Source organism: Phoca vitulina, unplaced genomic scaffold, assembly GCF_004348235.1.
Source record: "Phoca vitulina isolate PV1807 unplaced genomic scaffold, GSC_HSeal_1.0 scaffold76, whole genome shotgun sequence".
NCBI classification, from domain to species: Eukaryota; Metazoa; Chordata; class Mammalia; order Carnivora; family Phocidae; genus Phoca; species Phoca vitulina.
The window spans coordinates 1,741,180-1,758,604 of record NW_022589779.1 but is presented as its reverse complement, the minus strand read 5'-3'; the positions used below and the strand labels follow the sequence as shown (position 1 = coordinate 1,758,604).

At 34.1% G+C, this 17,425-nt stretch overlaps 1 protein-coding gene across 21 annotated transcripts in view; it reads right to left on the bottom strand.

Moving 5' to 3' along the window:
- Positions 1-17,425, bottom strand: part of PPFIA2 (PTPRF interacting protein alpha 2) — a 469,533-nt gene that overhangs the window by 165,312 nt on the left and 286,796 nt on the right. For all 21 annotated transcript variants that reach the window (XM_032393724.1, XM_032393725.1, XM_032393729.1 and 18 more), the window contains 2 exons: positions 10,631-10,795; positions 4,479-4,553 (listed from right to left, as the gene is read on the bottom strand). In XM_032393724.1, coding sequence (XP_032249615.1) covers positions 4,479-4,553; positions 10,631-10,795 — 240 coding nt within the window. The remainder of the gene's footprint in view (positions 1-4,478; positions 4,554-10,630; positions 10,796-17,425) is intronic.

Below are 17,425 nucleotides of genomic sequence, written 5' to 3'. Positions count from 1 at the left end.
AAGTAAGATACAGGAAACATGCTGGCTGATTTCAAAAACAATGAATATAATTATGTTAACAAGACCTTAGAATGACTTAGGGCAGTAGGGGTAGTAGGAGTTAAGAGCTAGATTTGTAGGTTAGGACCACTGAAGAGGTTCTTGATATATGATTATATTATTAACATGTGTTAATACAGTACATTATAGCATTATGTTATTAATATACTAATATGGTATTTATTGCATATAAGTGTATATTACATATTGGAATATGTTATGAGGAACGATCACTATGATTAGAACTTTACTTAGCAGGTTTAACCTTGGAGAATTACATAGCAGAAAGGGATAGGAAACAAGAATAAATGAAAACCTATTGTAATATTCCAAGTGAGAATTAATGAACACCTAAACTACAGTGGTTTTAATGTACATGCAAAGAGAAGAGAGTAAATGGATGGGGGGTTGATTACAGATACATTTAAATGTAGAGACTGGAACTGCCTGAGTACAGAGAGTTAAGACAAACTCAGAGATAAGAACATTTTATAGTCGGAGAGAATGGCACCTTAGGAGAAATGACCTCTCTGGGCTCATCTATAAAATAATAATAGTACCAATCTTCCAGGATTATTCTGCTGATACATACATATTTAGCACAGTGCCTCAGAATTTAAAGCACTCAGTAAATATTACTTATTGTTATTTCTAAGTGATCAAAAGAATCATCTAGTCATGGAAAATGTTATCTAACTCTAAAAGATCTTTATCATTTTGTTTATGATATAATGAAGAGTTATTAAAAACACAAATACGACAGAAATACATAGTACATATACTTACAAGCAGCAGAGACAACTAATAATGACAGTTTGGTATTTATACTCAAAATTTTTTCTAGTCCTACAATAATGTATTAGAATTACTTGTATTTGTACAACATCGGGATCATTCTATGCAACTTCTTTCTTTTTGTAAAATAATGTTTTGGAGCTCTTTCCAAATTAGAACATATAGTCACCTCATATTCTTTTGAATAAGGCTACTTATTTCACTGCATTAATGGGCCATAGGAAATCTAAGGGGACACTTGGAAAAACTAGGTGGAGTTCCAGGCCCACCAGCACATATGGTGCCTTTGTGTAAATTAGAAAATTTGCTCCCTGTAGGTGATGACAGACATACAGGTGCATATCTTAATTTGCAAACCCTGAGGAAGATTTCAATCTCTCTGCTTTGCCCCCTGCTGGATACCTGTGGCAGAGAACAATCTCTATAACCATTAGCAAAGCTGTGTGGAAATGCCAAAACCAATGTTTACAACCTTTTGTGAGGCTCAGAAAAAAGCATGAACTTTGAGCTACAGATTTTGTCTTTTTTCCCCTCACAGAAGTCATGGTTGTAGCCTTGGATGTAAGAGAAATAGATGAGGCCTCCATGGGAGAGTTTCTATAAAGGAGAGGTATTAAAGGGTGTTAATTCCAAAACATGTATGAGAATGGGACAAGATGAGAGAGACAGAGATAGGGACAGATACATAGACACAGACAGAGAATAATGATATATAGATGACAGAATAAACTCTATTAAAATAATATAATGATGCTAGAATCAACTCTATTTTATCATCTTCTAAGACTCTACATATGCATATATATGTATGAATATATCTATGTATCACTTGCAGTCTAAACCCCTGCTCTCTGATTTCTCTTTTCTGAATTTTGGAACTGAAATAATTCAGGAATATATTTGGATAAATTCCTTGCTATCTGAACAGTTATTACCACTACCAGAAACTTGCGAATCAAACAGATTCGGACACTACGGTATCCTCACTTGCCAAGCTTGCTATATGAACTCAGGAAATGCACAGATTTGAATTGTAAGGGACACTTGTAAGCACATTTTAATTTTAATTTAAAATCTGAAGGATCAAATGAAATTTTCCCCAAACCCTTCCTCATTTAGCCATCTGCAGAATTTTGTTCTAGTACCTGACTGTTTTTGTCTATATTACATATTTTTGTTTGGTTCTTAAGACTGTGTTCTTAAATAGTTTTTTTCTATTAAAAAATTGCCCTTTATTTTCTAAAATACTTTCTTCAATTACTTCCTCTAATAATCAAATGTTATCTAGTTCCCCTTTCTGAAGCTGATAATAGTGTAAATTTTTCTAAACTTTTTTGGTCAGATTTCTAAATGTATCTTATCATCAATACATGATGCCTGGTTTATAGAGGTTTCTTGTACCAACTGTTATTCTAAGAAGTCAAACTGCAGGTGTCTTCTGATTTCTCTCTCTCTCTCTCTCTCTCTTTTTTTTATTTTCATAATGAAATACAAGTTTCATTATGAAGTAAAAGTTGGCTTTTCCCCATGCACTCTCTCTTAAAATCATTAATTATTTATAAACAATTTATTGTTAGAAAACTAAGGGAACTTCCGTACCCCCTTCCCGATCCTTGGACATGTGACTTCCTAAATAGGGATTCTGGTGAAGCCACCTGGAAGTTAATAAAAATCAAGGGAAAAAAAACCATATTGGAGTTAATAATGAGCACACAATTACTTTCCTCTTATGCAAATGATGTAAAACAAAACAAAAAGCATTCAGAAGGGCTGCAGTAATTGTAGAATAATGTTAATGATTTAAAATATACACAAGAAATCAAATGGACCATGCTGCCTACAATAAAATTTGAGGCTAAAATATTTAAATAACTGTCAAAGGTCTCTCCTCCACTTTGGTTCTCTCAAGGATCGTTCTTCCATTTTACATCTAATGGAGCTATTCCGTCGCCATGTCTGGAGCAAATTTAGAGAGCCTTACTTGAACTTGAGGAATATTTTTACTTCAGGGTACATAACTTTGCCAAGAGGTCTCACCACCCCTTTGTCTCTGACAAACAGAAGCTTTATCACCACACGGTAAGCAAGGCTTTTCCAGTAGTAGTTGCCAAAGCTTTTGTTTTTTTACTCTTATCAATAAAATATTTTGAGGGATGTACCCAAAATAAATGTACTTTTAAACATACATGAAAATCAAAATTAACAATGGTAAAACACAAAATAAATAAACATTTAATATCTTCTTTCTGGACATTCCAGGAATGCATATACTTACTTCATTGGTAAAACCTATTCTTTCTCATAAAAAGACGGAGTTCTTCTTGTCATTATCTATTATTTCAGAGGTTCTTTTCTTCTATGATGACTAAGATGTACCAAACTCTTATTTCCCTTTGTTCCCTTTGCTTTACTTATTTATTTATTTATTTATTTAAAGCCATCCAGTTTGCTAAGCTGATCTGGTCACCAAAAAGCTTTGTCTATATATATTTAAACTGTTGTGCCACCGTTTATGTTTTTGACACTGAGAGCACTTAGTTCACACGGAACTCATTCTCCCTGCATTTAAAAGTCCATTTTTTTCTAACATTTAAATTGTTAACCTAGAACAAAGGTAAACTTTAAACTTGTTTAATTGATCTAGCTTATTTTAAAGAGCAAGGTAATTTATACTAGTCGAGATTTTTTATCATGGTTTAAAAATGTGTATTTGTGTGTGCAATGTAAATGCAAATATTATTTTAAGAAGAATGGCTTGATAATATTTATAATTAAGGACATTAGCCTCCCACATCTTTAACTATTTAAAACTAAGAAGATTTTGTAGGATTATTTTAGTATGCCTACTACTAGCAATACCAATATTTACATCACTGGAATAAATTTCTGGAGAAAAAGGTAGCCTTATAAGTAAATGTTAGAGAGAGAAAATGAGATGGGGCTATTTTGGTGGCCTACACAGGTTATTTTTCATATATTTTATATATTTTAATGTACTTTTTATCTATCTATCTGTCTATCTATCTATCATCTATCTATCTATCTATCTATCTATCTATCTATCTATCTATATATCTCATCTAATGACCCAAGTTCATTTGTGTACTAACAACCAAAGTTAGCAAATTTTTCTAAAGAAAAAAACAACTCTTTAAATGTCAGAGATGGTTATAATACTTTAGTCATGAATGAGAGCAAGATAAGTGGATTCAATGATGCCACTAAACATGGGCATGATGCTCTTAGAAGATAAGAACAATAAGAACCTTAAGGGAAGTATATTTATATCTCCAAGGAGTTAACTTCATTTGTGACATTTTCTAAGTTTAACAGATATTTGACATGTTTTCCAATTTTGGAGCTGTGTTTTACTTTTTGAAAGGACTGGTATTCTGACTGCAGTCTTTCTAAGCCCCTTTGTCGCTAGTTCTTGGTAATTTTCTTTTCATCTCTTAGTGACAGATCTGAATCACCAGAAATCAGAAAACATGACTCTGGCAACTAGTTTCAACAGACCTTGTTCAGTGGCATATACAGAATGTAATTTATTTTTTGTGACAGTTTTAATAAAAGTGACGTGAAACACAAGGGCTATAATGTTAGTGATATTGCACCTCAAAAGAGGAGAAAGTTTGGTATGTTACCTCCTGATTAGCAGCAGCTAGTTCTTCTTCCAGTGCAGAGACTCTTTCTAAAGAAACCCTCAGTCGCTCCCTTACCTAGAAGAAAAACCAAAATATGTGCAGTAATGTACATCCCATACATGTCAAACTGTGCTGAATCCATCAATACCATTATCAGAGACAGTCACATTTGGCAAATTATTAGTCTTTATAGCCCTCAGTGCTCATAAATACTATGAATACATTGTCACCTTATAGCATCACTATATCAAGGGATTTCCTCATAAGCAAGTCGTTTTAGTGTTCCAATGACAGAATTTCCAATGGGGTTGAAGATAGACCTGCTTGATCTTAAGTAAGTGGAGCCAAAGTTCAAAAGTATATTATGAATTCATCTGAAAAACAGACTCACTGATTAAGTATGACATAGGTAAAAAATTTTCTACTTTTAAAAAAATAATACATGAGCTTCATTTGGTATGAATAACTTCATAAAGGATTCTTAGAACCTGAAAAATGTGTCCATTGCACATACATTTTATACTAATTAGAAGTCTATATTGTTACTGAGGGATTGGCAAGTACTTGATTACTCTGCAATTCCTAACTTGCTTCCAGATACCAAAGGTTAAGCCAATACATCCTATAGAACCAAAGACTCTGCACATTTAGTTTGAAGATAATTATGATTTGAAGATAATTGTGATTTGCAAATGTTTCATACATGAAACTCAAAGTAGTTTTTTAATTCTTGCTTTCTTAGAACTTCTAAAATTGATTTAGTTATTATATGTTCAGATCTTTAGATATGCTCTATATTACATATATTTAAAAAGGTATTTTTTATCATGTAAAAAATTGAAGAAATTCAGAGAAAGAGATTTGCCTGAATTAAAATGAATGTCTACAGTGGCTTAATTCTCCTTAGAAAAGAATCAACAAAATTTATACCTTCAACTTGAGATGCAATTCATGGTGAATTTTTGATTATGAGTTAACATACATTTTTTTTTTTTTTTGCATGGGAATGTTACAGTATTTGTGAAGTTAACATGTATTTTAATATATAATTATATTTTTATAAACTAATTTTATTAATGCATTGATAGTACAGTTTAATGAATCACATTTTCCTTTTTTTAAAAAAAATAAGATTTAACTGAGAACATAATATATAGGTTAAGTAATATAGTTTAAAAAATTAATTATTAATACATAATATAGGTTAAATATATAAACTGTATTTTAAAAACTTACATAACAATTTAATGTTGAATTATAACATTATTTTCCAATTAGTAAACAGACAAAAAACACTAATATCCTATTAATCTAGAATCTAATTAGAAATTTTAAAAAATCTCAATCATATTTTTGTGCTGTATAATGATAACTGATACATATTCAGGTGGCTGGGTGCACTTAACTCCTGAAATACATCTTGAATGAGAAAGAATAACGATCTGAGAGGAGTTTAATATTATTTTTACTTAATTATGCTGAAATTCTCTGAAAATTAGTAATATATACATAAATTGATATTTGATTTCAAAGATAATTAGAACCTTTCCTGATATTTAGGCATGCTAGATGGACGTCCAGGTGCCAGTGCTGTTAGACAAATAATTGTTCATTAAAATGCATAAAACTAATGCTGATTAATAACTGAACAAGAGCCACTTGAAAGGAAATCTTTGATGATTTGACCTGGGGAATACCTTTTTATGAGCAGCTTGGATAGATGCAAAAGAAGCAAATATCCTGAAGGCTGCAAATAAGGAGGATTGCTGATATGTGGAAAACAGATATCAACAAAAATCTTAGTAGATGTGGTTGATATTTAATAGGGATGATTGTAAAGTTTTATGCCCACTTCCTAAAATACCAACTATAAAATATGGGTGTTTTGAGTGAGAAAGGTCTAAGGATCCTGGTGGATGAGAACAGCAATATGAAACAGTCTAAATGTAACTTAACGATCTCACTATATGCAACATCGATCAGATCACATTTAGATTGCTGTGAAGAGGTGAAGGTGTCCTATTTTAAGATATACCGATACATTGGAATGTTTCTAAAAGAGTCCTTCAAATCATATAAAGGATGGCTGAAACCAGGCTATCTTGTAGGTTAAAATATCTTCCTGACTTTCTTTGCTAAACTAATAATCACAGAAAATGTTCTAAACTGGTTTCTGTTTACCACAAGTTAAGCATTTTTTATTCTCATTATATTGAACCTCCAAGAAGTAAAAATCATTAAGCTTATAAAACAATTTGAAAACAGAATCACCCCTCAATAAATTTAGAATGGTATCTACAGCTTAAGATCCTATTACCCGCAGAGTAATGAATCCAAAGCTGTCTTTGAGAAAATAAAAACAATTTCTGAATATATTTTGAATTAGCTGTAAATGTAAAAATTGGTGCTGTAATTATCAATATAGTATGATATGAATTCTTTAGTCACATTTATATGAGGATAAATTATTCTCTGTATTTAAGTCATCTTGCATTAATCTCTGCTAAACTGATAAGAAAAAAAAAAAAAGTAAGATCCAAAGGAGTAACTTTTCCAGGGTATAAAGAATCTTAACATCTCACCTTGTCTACATAGCTAAAACTGCATTAACAGGAAAAAAAATTATCTTTCACAAGCCTTTTAGCTTTTTGCTTTGCTCTGCTAAGCACAGCACCAGCAGAATGCCATAATTATCTTTATTTTCCTTGTTAGATTTGGTGCTCTTGTGGAACCATCTAGACATGATTGATATGCCATGACAAATTATAATTTTAATTTTTTTTCCTAAATGTAAGTGCACAGTTGATAGCCTTAGCTCTCTACTTAACATTTTCTGATTTTTTACTATTTAGCCACATTCAATTAATCCATTGTCTGTGTAGTCTTTAAGTTCATATATATCGGTTGTTTATTTATGGAGCTATTGTGTAAACTCCAAAATATTTATGTATACCTAGAATTTTTTATTTCTAATTTCATCTGTTACATCAGTTTTCTTCATAATGGCATATTTCTTCAAAATAACTCAAGAATTTCTTCCCCAAAAGATGTTTCAAGGCTACTTACATTTTAAATCCCTGAGGATTTAAAATAAAATAAGTCCCTAAAAATAACAAATGTGTCTCGGGATAAAGAGGAACTCTGGTGGAAGAAGCATACATTCCAAATTAAAAGTAAGGTATGGCAGGGTTTCATTTTGGAATTAGCATTCTTATAACAGAAAACATTATAAAGAAATCTCCTTAGACCAGAAGTTCAAATCCAGTTTTGGTACTGTGATAGCAGATCATAGAAATATATGCGGAGTGCATACATATTTACTGTTTTTTTTTTGCTTATATTCCCCAAGCATAGCCAGTATGTCTTTTAAAGAAAAAAAAAAATCAATGATGTCTGAATGATTGCAAAACACATGTATATCTCTCATTTCCTGCAGCCCACGAAATTGGTAAACATATTGGAGAGTGATGTCAAAATTACTGTTGGTCTTAGCTAATTGTGAAAATTTGATCCTACAACTCAGTGGATATATAAATAAGGACATTAATAATGAAGACTGCCAGTCATTGTAATTGTTCACAGCTATGTTCAATTTTTTATACTTTATTTAGTTCCTCATGTGTAACTTTACCCTCTGTGGTAAAGTTGGTAGTGTCTTGTCCTCAAGACATGGTTAATTGCATCTTCTTCTGATCATCTCTATATATTACAACATAATATCCATACTACTTAAATTAGGATGTTGTAGTTTGTGTCTCCACCCTCCCTATCCTTTTGAGTAGCTGTGAGCTATTCTTAGGGAAATTGCCTATGAAGGCACAGATTAATCCCTCAATAACTAAATAAAAGGCTATTTAAAACAAGCCTGTGGATCAACAGTGATACCAATATCTTTTCTTAGCTTGAAAGTTTTATCAAATACTGAAATTTACATATTAATAGTAATATTCATTAACATTTAATGAACACTTGCCATATGCTAAGTACTGGCTAAGAGTTTTGCATGTCAGATCCCATTAATCCTCATGACAATTCTATGAGGTACATACTATGACTCTCTTCATTCAAAATAAGAGGAAACAGATGCATAGAGAAGTTAAGTCACTTGTCCGTATCTGTCCAACTCCAGAATCCAAGCTCATAACACTTTTCCTTTAGACTGTCAGCAATACTTAGCTGATAATCAGTTCAGTTGCCCCTGGATTCATCAATGTCCATGGCACTTCCGGTGAGTTAGTAAATACTATTATAGCTCCTAGGGCCATGGTATAAACACTTCATTTAGTTATGCTAAGCTCACTGAACATCTACATAGTAAATTATTTCTAAATTTTAAGTTGTACAACTATTTTCTTCTTAAATGTACTCATACCCATCAGGTTATTTGTCTTCAATATTCTTTATTGCCTTACATCCATTCTTTCATAACAGCATCCCTCAAGTGATGTGGGAATGATTACAGGGAACATCTAAAATCACACATTCTCAAGCACTTTCATTCAAGCCATTCAAAACTATTACACTTTCTCTGGACAGGCCATGCTCTTCTTACATCTCTGGGTTATCTTACATATTGATCTTGGTGCGCAGAGTATCTTTATGACTCTGCTTTTAAAACTCCTACACATTCTTTAATATTCAGACCAAATGTCCTCCCCTCTGTGAAGATATTCTTGAATTTTTCATCACTTTCTCAAGTAGAATTAGTCACAACTTTTTCTGTTACTTCATATTGCATTGTACATATTGTTTCTTAACATTACCTATTATTGACATGAGTCTCTAGTGCTATGATCTCTTCAGTTGTAAGGAGAATGTCTTGTCTATTTTTGTGTGGCCAAATATCTGTCTTATATATAATAGATATTCCATAAATATAGTCTTCCAAATTCTTAACAATGTACTTTTGTAATAAGAAAGGGAATATGAAACTAAACGTTAAATATGATTATTTGATATTACATTTATCAAGGATCTTTAAATAATATCAATTTTTGTTTTATTCAAAATTATTCATAAACTACTTCCCTCTCACAGCTAAAATGAAAAATAAACTATAATTTCTTAATAATCTAGAAGATAGAATTATAGTTATCCTTTTGCACATACTTCACATAATCCCCTGCTCTAAGAACATCTGAAAGACCAATGATAAAAGTATCTATGTACATAAACATTAACTAGAGCACAAGTGTCTGCATGCTCAAAACCTAGATATAACTGGATAATAATCCCTTATTTGGATTTTAATACTCAGAACTTCTCAGGTACTTTCTAATGAAGTGCCCCAATTCCCACTCTACAAAATCCTAAAGCTTTATTAATTTTAAAAAGTTAATTCTTTAACATTTCACAAAATTAAAATCATGTCATAAGCCTTACTAATCTCCAAAGGATATTATCATCATATTGGCTTATTTATGTCAGTAAAAGTTATTTGAGTAACAGCTAAGAGAAGCTTATTGCTACTTTTAAAAAGACCTAAGGCAGTTTTTTCCACTAATACCTTATGCTGTTAGATGTAGAGACTCTTCAAAATGTATATTCAGAAGATACTAGATATTAGAGATCTAAAAAAAATGTATGCTTCTAATATAAATCTCCAAAGGTTAGAGTACATCCAATTTACACCTCAAGATATGTTAAGTTGTCAGTTAGCAGTCTCCTGGGTTGGCGTCTATAGACATTGCACTTCAAAGAGGGGCTGGGAGAAGAGAAAAAGAGAGGAAGAGAGAGGGAGACTGAATGACAATATTAAATTTCAAATGGCCATCTGGACTAGGACCATAATGCAACACAATACAAGTATAACTTGATAAGCCATAGATTCAGTGGCAATAAAAACAACATGGTTATGAGTATTACCCATATACACACAATAATCCAGTTGCATTTAAAAAAAATGATATCCCTATGATCCAGATGTGTTTCTCTGTACTGATGTACATCAGGAGTGAGCTGAGTCATTAGATGAAGACAAGGAGCTTGATGCTGATGACAAAAGCACTGTTAAGCTGGAAAGCTTTTGTCAGTACTAAAACTTTTTTTTAAATTAGTAGATAAAGTTTATTTCATTTTATTTTCTTACATTTCAGCTTGATTGAGGTATAATTGACACATACAATTGTAAGAATCCTTTATCAATACTATACCTTTTCATCCAAGGCCTTGTGGTGCTCAAACAAAGATTTCAGTGCCTTGAGAACCTCAACCTCACTGGAGACTCCTGAGGGGGACTGGGCTTGCCGTTTCACCACTGTCATTCTTAGTGACCTTTCATGTCGGGACACGAGGCATTCCAAGTGCTCCAGTAACAGCTATTGGGTTTAACAGAAAATGCAATTATCCTAAATGTAATTATCTTATGAACACAAGTTACTAATACTCATGACTCCTCCTGTAAAAGATTGCAGGTTTGCATAGAATCTAATGACAGCCTCAGATTTTATCACAGGTAGCAGCAAAGAAGCACAAACCTGAGTCTAAACCAGGGTTCCTAAATTACATTAAAGTAAGTCCCACTTCTAGTGTATAACAAATTGCTCATTTAAGAAATATCATGTAAATTCTTATGCATTTTTTAAAACAATTTAATAATTTCAGCATGAATTCAATAGAAACAATACAAAATAGGCGTGATCAAGTAGAATAATTATTAAAGAACATGGTACAATTCTTAACACAATTATGATTGTGTTAAGAAAAAAGTATTAAAAGTCAAAACCAGTTTAATTTACATTTGGTGTTGCAATGAAGGTAATGAGCATAACATAATCATCATGTTGCTTTGAATGTGATTATAGTGATAATCACATTTGTGTAGTGATTATAGTGATAGTTATAATCACATGTTGCTCTAACGATTATAGGGAAAATAATGATTTATTCACAATTAATTCTTAATAGAAATAGAAATAGAAATAATAGAAAAATATATGCAACCAACTGGGATACAGTAACCGAGATTTGCAATAATCACTTGGGGAAAGGAGGTTAAAGTGCATGCTTTTTAAACTGTCTACTCTGGAACCTACATTCACCCAGAGTAGCCTCTGGAGCCATGACAGAAGTCTGGACAAAGTCCAGTGAACAGTGTTTCAGTCTGTTCTAACATTTCCCAAAGAAATTTTACTTTTCAATGTTTTGTGAATTGGGGCTTCACCTTCGTTTCATTTAATAAAGGGAGTTCTGCTGCTAAAAACAAAGTTACATAAAAAAAACCCCCAAACCTGCTGGTTTAACTTCTCAGTTATTGAGATTTTGCCAGGGAACAACAATACATGAGCAGGAAGTTTTGTAGGAGAGATTTTCAGAAGGATAGTGAAAAGCATAGGCTAACAAATGGTGTCTATGTAAAATAAGGCAGAAATTACTCAAACAAAAAAGGGAAAAGCAAATATAAGATACTGGGATGGAAAGAAGGAAAGAAAAAAAAATTGCAGGCTTTTTCCTAAAGCTTACATTTCCTAAAGTAGGGGAAATTTTTGGTTTTCAGTTATTGTTAGATTCAGTGTCACATATTAGTGTCACCTTTCTTAGTCCTTAATAAATTAATTTCTTTCCATTCACCATCACTAATTATGGTTCAAAGTGTCAGAAAACTTTGCCATGCATTGGTACAAAAGAACACAAACATCTGAGATCCGAAATGTATATAGATCAGTAGGTAGGGATCACATTTAAGGGTCAAAATAATATTAATAGTTCTTCAGTATGATGATGACACAATATTTTCAAAGAGCTTTCCTTTTATTTATCAATCTGATTATATTCCTGGTGTTCTACTCTCTTGACTTCTACAGATACATGCATGCATTGGTTAAATCCAAGCTGTTTTACACAGGCTATGGGATTTTGTGTGAACTTAACCCTGAAATAGAGTTATGGGAGCTGAAAAGAGGAGAGACTTCCTTTTCGAGAGGGTGATGTTTAAATTGAGAAAGAGCTGGCCAGATGAGGGGCCAGATGAAGGACTCCAGGCAGAGGGTACAGCACAGGCAAAGGCTTGGCTTCTAAGGAAACCGAAGGAAGCTGGTAGGGTCAGAGCGAAGTTTGTCAGAGAAAGACCAACACCAGATAAGCAGGGTTAAGTTCGTACAAAGCCCCATAACCTATGTGAAACAGTTTGCTCCCAGTCGACCTTTCAGAGTCCAGATATTCTCTTCTCCCCTGCAAATGGTGTGCTAAACCTGGCTCATACCAGCTTGCTAGAGAGGACCGTTAATTCTCAGGATTTTTGTGAGCCAGCGGTTAAAACACAGTAATTGTTAAAGCTTAAATTATGCAAGCTTATAATTAAATAAAAAATATTTTTAAAGATAATAAACACTCAGAATGTATTACTTCCTGATTATATTACTAAATTCCAAGGTTTTTTTTTTTTTTTTTAGACTTTATTTATTTATTTGACAGAGAGACACACAGTGAGAGAGGGAACACAAGTAGGGGGAGTGGGAGAGGGAGAAGCAGGTTCCCCGTGGAGCAGGGAGCCCGATGTGGGGCTCGATCCCAGGACCTGAGCCGAAGGCAGACGCTTAACGACTGAGCCACCCAGGTGCCCCAAATTCCAAGTTTTTAGTAAGGTTCCTAAATATCCCATGCTCCTTGGGTTGTTTACTTCTACTGTATTTGAATGGTAGAAATACTATAGACTGTTTCCAAATCTTTCATCGTTTCCCACCTCTGCATTCAGTGACATCATGTTGGTAGCTTGGAATCAGCTACAGTGGGAGTATTTACACCATGGGAATTCCAAACACTATATAGATTAGTATTTTTTAAAAATTTTTTTTCTGGTTAAAAAAAATCATTTACCAGCACATCAGTGTCACTAGACATCAGAGCTGGGAGCGCAAATGTTATGCCCTTTCTGTATCCCTGACTCATAGAATCTGTGAGTACAGTGAAATGTTGTTTGTGACATTAAATTTTGGGGTGGTTTGTTGTGAAGCAATAGCTAATCAGAAGATCTTCTCTAAAAGCATCTATAACTATTATACCATGTCAATAGTACTGAGAAAAAAGAATACCAAATTTCCTGGATATTATCCCTGAACTAGGACTAATTCTGTGGTACCCACTGCTGCAGAGGTTTTTGATAATCTCATAGACAAAAGTGATTCACCTTTTGGATATTAGCCCATTTCTCTGGCCACCACCACATTTGCTCAGTGGGCAGAAAAAGTGCCCATGGTTTCAGGGATAGAAGTTACTCACTGACCTTGCAAAATGGGCTTCTCACCATTAAGGTTGCTAGGGTTACCACCACAGCTGAATGGCCAAGTGATTAGCTGTAGCCATCAATTTTGAACCCATTTCATGATATAATATACCTAGAGACCAGCTAGTTACCTTGAAGCAAGTAGATTACATTAAATCCCTTCCATCAAGGAGGGGGCGGCTGCCTTGTCTTAATGTAATAAATGTTTTTTCTGAATATGGATTTGCCTTCTCTAATGGCTCTGCTTCTACTAGCAATACTATCTTATCAGATTTTTGCTTACAGTCTTTTTCTTTTAAAAGATTTTATTTATTTATTTGACAGAGGGAGACACAGAAGAGAGGGAACACAAGCAGGGGGAGTTGGAGAGGGAGAAGCAGGCTTCCCACTGAGCAGGGAGCCTGATGGGGGGCTCGATCCCAGGACCCTGGGATCATGACCTGAGCCGAAGGCAGACGCTTAACGACTGAGCCATCCAGGCGCCCCCTGCTTACAGTCTTATTATCATATACAACATTACTTCTGACCAAAAAAAGAAAAATAAAAAAAAAACACGCATTTTATAGTGAAAGGAGTAATGCAATTGACTGATGTTCCCAGTCCTGGTTTCACCATGCTATCACGTCATTCAGAAGCAGGTGATCCTATAAAATGGTTAAATGGCCCAAGGAAGAGTCTATCTTAATTATTGCTTGGAGATAACACATGGCTAGGTTGGGGTGCTATCATCCTGAAATTAGTATATACTTAGAGTTAGTGATGAATATATTGGTCCATATACAGAGGTCCAGGAATGAAGGTTTAGAATTGGAATTTATAATTAGCAATAGGACTTACTGACCACTTGGAGAAGAGAGGATCTTTATTTTTTTTGTTATATCATATACATAATGTATATTAAATTATTTTCCCCTTTTACTCTTGTATACTGGGTATTTGATTCTGATTAACATTTAAAGTAGTCCATACATTACAGAATATTAAGATACGACTGAGATTTAATAAGAGCAAGAAGAACCCTGGTCCTGTGGCTGGATGCATGCACCTTCCTTTTTGAGAAAAGGTGATTTTGTTTTTGTCTAAGAGGTATAGTTGTATTGTTGGGTAGTTACATGTCAGTATTGCTGCTGTTTAGAGTTTTAATATGGAAAAGAGTATAATAAAAGTTAGGTTATTGTGGAGACTTGGTATTTGTGGTTGCCCAAAATCTTTTGTACATACCCTCCATCTTTGATAATTACCTGAATGCTGAACGTCATCTTCCCAATATTGGAAACAAAAAAACACTTCACAGGCATGTTTAACCACTAGGTGGCAGACAAGTGACTTAAGAGTCAGCCAACCAGAGCCACCCACACAGGACAGATTCTGAAGGGAGCCAAACGAGTAACCAGGCTAGGCTTGGGGGTCCATTTTGTTGGCACAGGTAGTAGTAAAGGCTGCATGTTTCTGGGACTAGGAATGTAAGGAAAACTCACCAAAGCTAAGAAATATGGTGCTAGACATTGTGCATGGAAGCTAGGTTTGGAGATTTCTTATATTCCTTAATTAATGTCTTCTTGATTCAAACAGTTAAGGTGTACTGTTTTATGCAATTAGGATATAATAAAACCAAATAATGTGTTCTTATTAATATAAAACAGACTTCTTAGGGGCTTAACAATTTAACTTATCCTCAATACTCCTTAATACTTAGGAAATTATTCTATAGAATATATGTTTAATACTCATGTATCGAATTGAAGTAAGATAAATGTAAGTTACCTAGCCTGGAGAATGTGGGCCAAAATGTTCAAAACTAGCATGTACCCATGACTTCTAAGCTTATAAATTAAAATAAACGAAAAATGAAGAGGAACTCACAGAGATAACACTAACAAGCTACTAATTGTATACCTTTGCTAGGAGCTACACTTTTATCTAATATTTAATAAATATTGCAGAAGGCACTCTTTTTGGTGTACTCACAGGATTGCAGGGACTACGTAAATGACCACTAATCCTATGTTGGGATTCATTTTAAATGACCACAGCCTGTATATATACAAACATATCATAGTGTATATGCATACGTACATACTGCATCATTGGAAATTTTTGAAATAAATTTCTAATATTATACAACTTCTTATTAGATTTGAATTCAACATAACCTCGGCTGCTGCAATAAATCTTTTTTTTTAGATTTTATTTATTTATTTGAGTGAGAGAGAGCGAGTGAGAGAGAGAGCATGAGAAGGGGGAGGGTCAAAGAGAAAAGCAGACTCCTGGCTAAGCAGGGAGCCCGATGCGGGGCTCAATCCTGGGACTCTGGGATCATGAAGAAGATATGTCTGATTTTTAGCCCTGGATATTTTTTGGGTGGTGGGGAGGGTAACAGGTGGTTATGTAATTCAGGAAGTTGTTATATAATTGATACTTTGCACAAAGAAGTTTCCCTAGTTCCGTTTCTCTATTTTCCCTAATCAACAACAAAAATCCTCATACCACTGCTTTAAGGAGGGTGGAAAAAATGTTTTCCAGCTTTACTCATGCTTTCAAAGTAACCATTATTCATGTTTAAAATCGATGGCTTCAATTTTTGTTACCCTAATGGAATTTAATATTTGTATTTTTCTCACTTTGACCCCTGAAGAGGTATTGCAAGTATAGCTTGCCTTACTGCCTCTATCCCCCAAGGTTCCTCTGCAGGTGCAACAGCCACAGGTACTTCTGGGCCTGATGGAGTGTGATATGATGAAGACTGTATGGATGCTGCTGCCAAATCTCCGAGTTCTCTGAAATTAGTCACAATCAGGAAGGAATGATACACTCCATACTGCAATGGTTTACTTTTAGGGCAAAGTCTTCTCTAAGCTGTTGTAAATCTTGGGAATTTTTCCATGGATCTAACTTTAAAAAAAAAAAAATCTATTTATTTATTTGAGAGAGAGCACACACGAGTTGGAGGAACAGGCAGAGGAAGAAGGAGAGAGAGAATCTCAGGCCGACTCCCAGCTGAGTGTGGAGCCCAGTGCAGAGCTCGATCACACGACCCCAAGATCATGACTTGAGCCGAAATCAAGAGTTGGATGCTTAACTGACTGAGCCACCCCGGGGCCCCTCCATGGATCTAACTTGAGTAATTGTGCTAATGGCCTCATGGCTGAGGGCACAGGCCTGGAGTTAGACTGCCTCAGCTTTCAAATCCCTTTTCTCTTCTATTTATTCACTGCATAATTTCCAGCAAGTTATCTACCTTTTTCTGAGCAGTTACCTCATCTGTAAAATGGGGATAATTATAACATGTCTCTCATAGGGCATTAGGAAGGAGTAAAGGGCTGTAGAAAAAAAAAAAAAAGTTGTCTAAAGGAGAAATACACAGCTAAAAGAAGAGTTTCTGGTGCATTTTAAATATGAGAATTTGTTGAAAGTCTACCAAGAAGTTTACATTTCCTTCCATGTTCACCTTCCGGATCCTACTTTTACATTTGGCTGCACTGTGCTACATCGGGGAATGTAGCTTAAACCACTGAAATGGAAAATAGTGAAATAGGGCAGAACAAATCTCATGGCAGAAATAAACTTTAAGTTTGCATGAAAAAATTGTAAGTTAGAAATCAAGGGTGGGGAAAAAATATCAACAGAGAGAAAGACACCTGGTAACATGATCTAAACTGTCCTCTTTATGTTCTATTTGAGGCAGTCATCAAAGTCTCAGTGAAAACCAAATCCTTGTGTGTATACT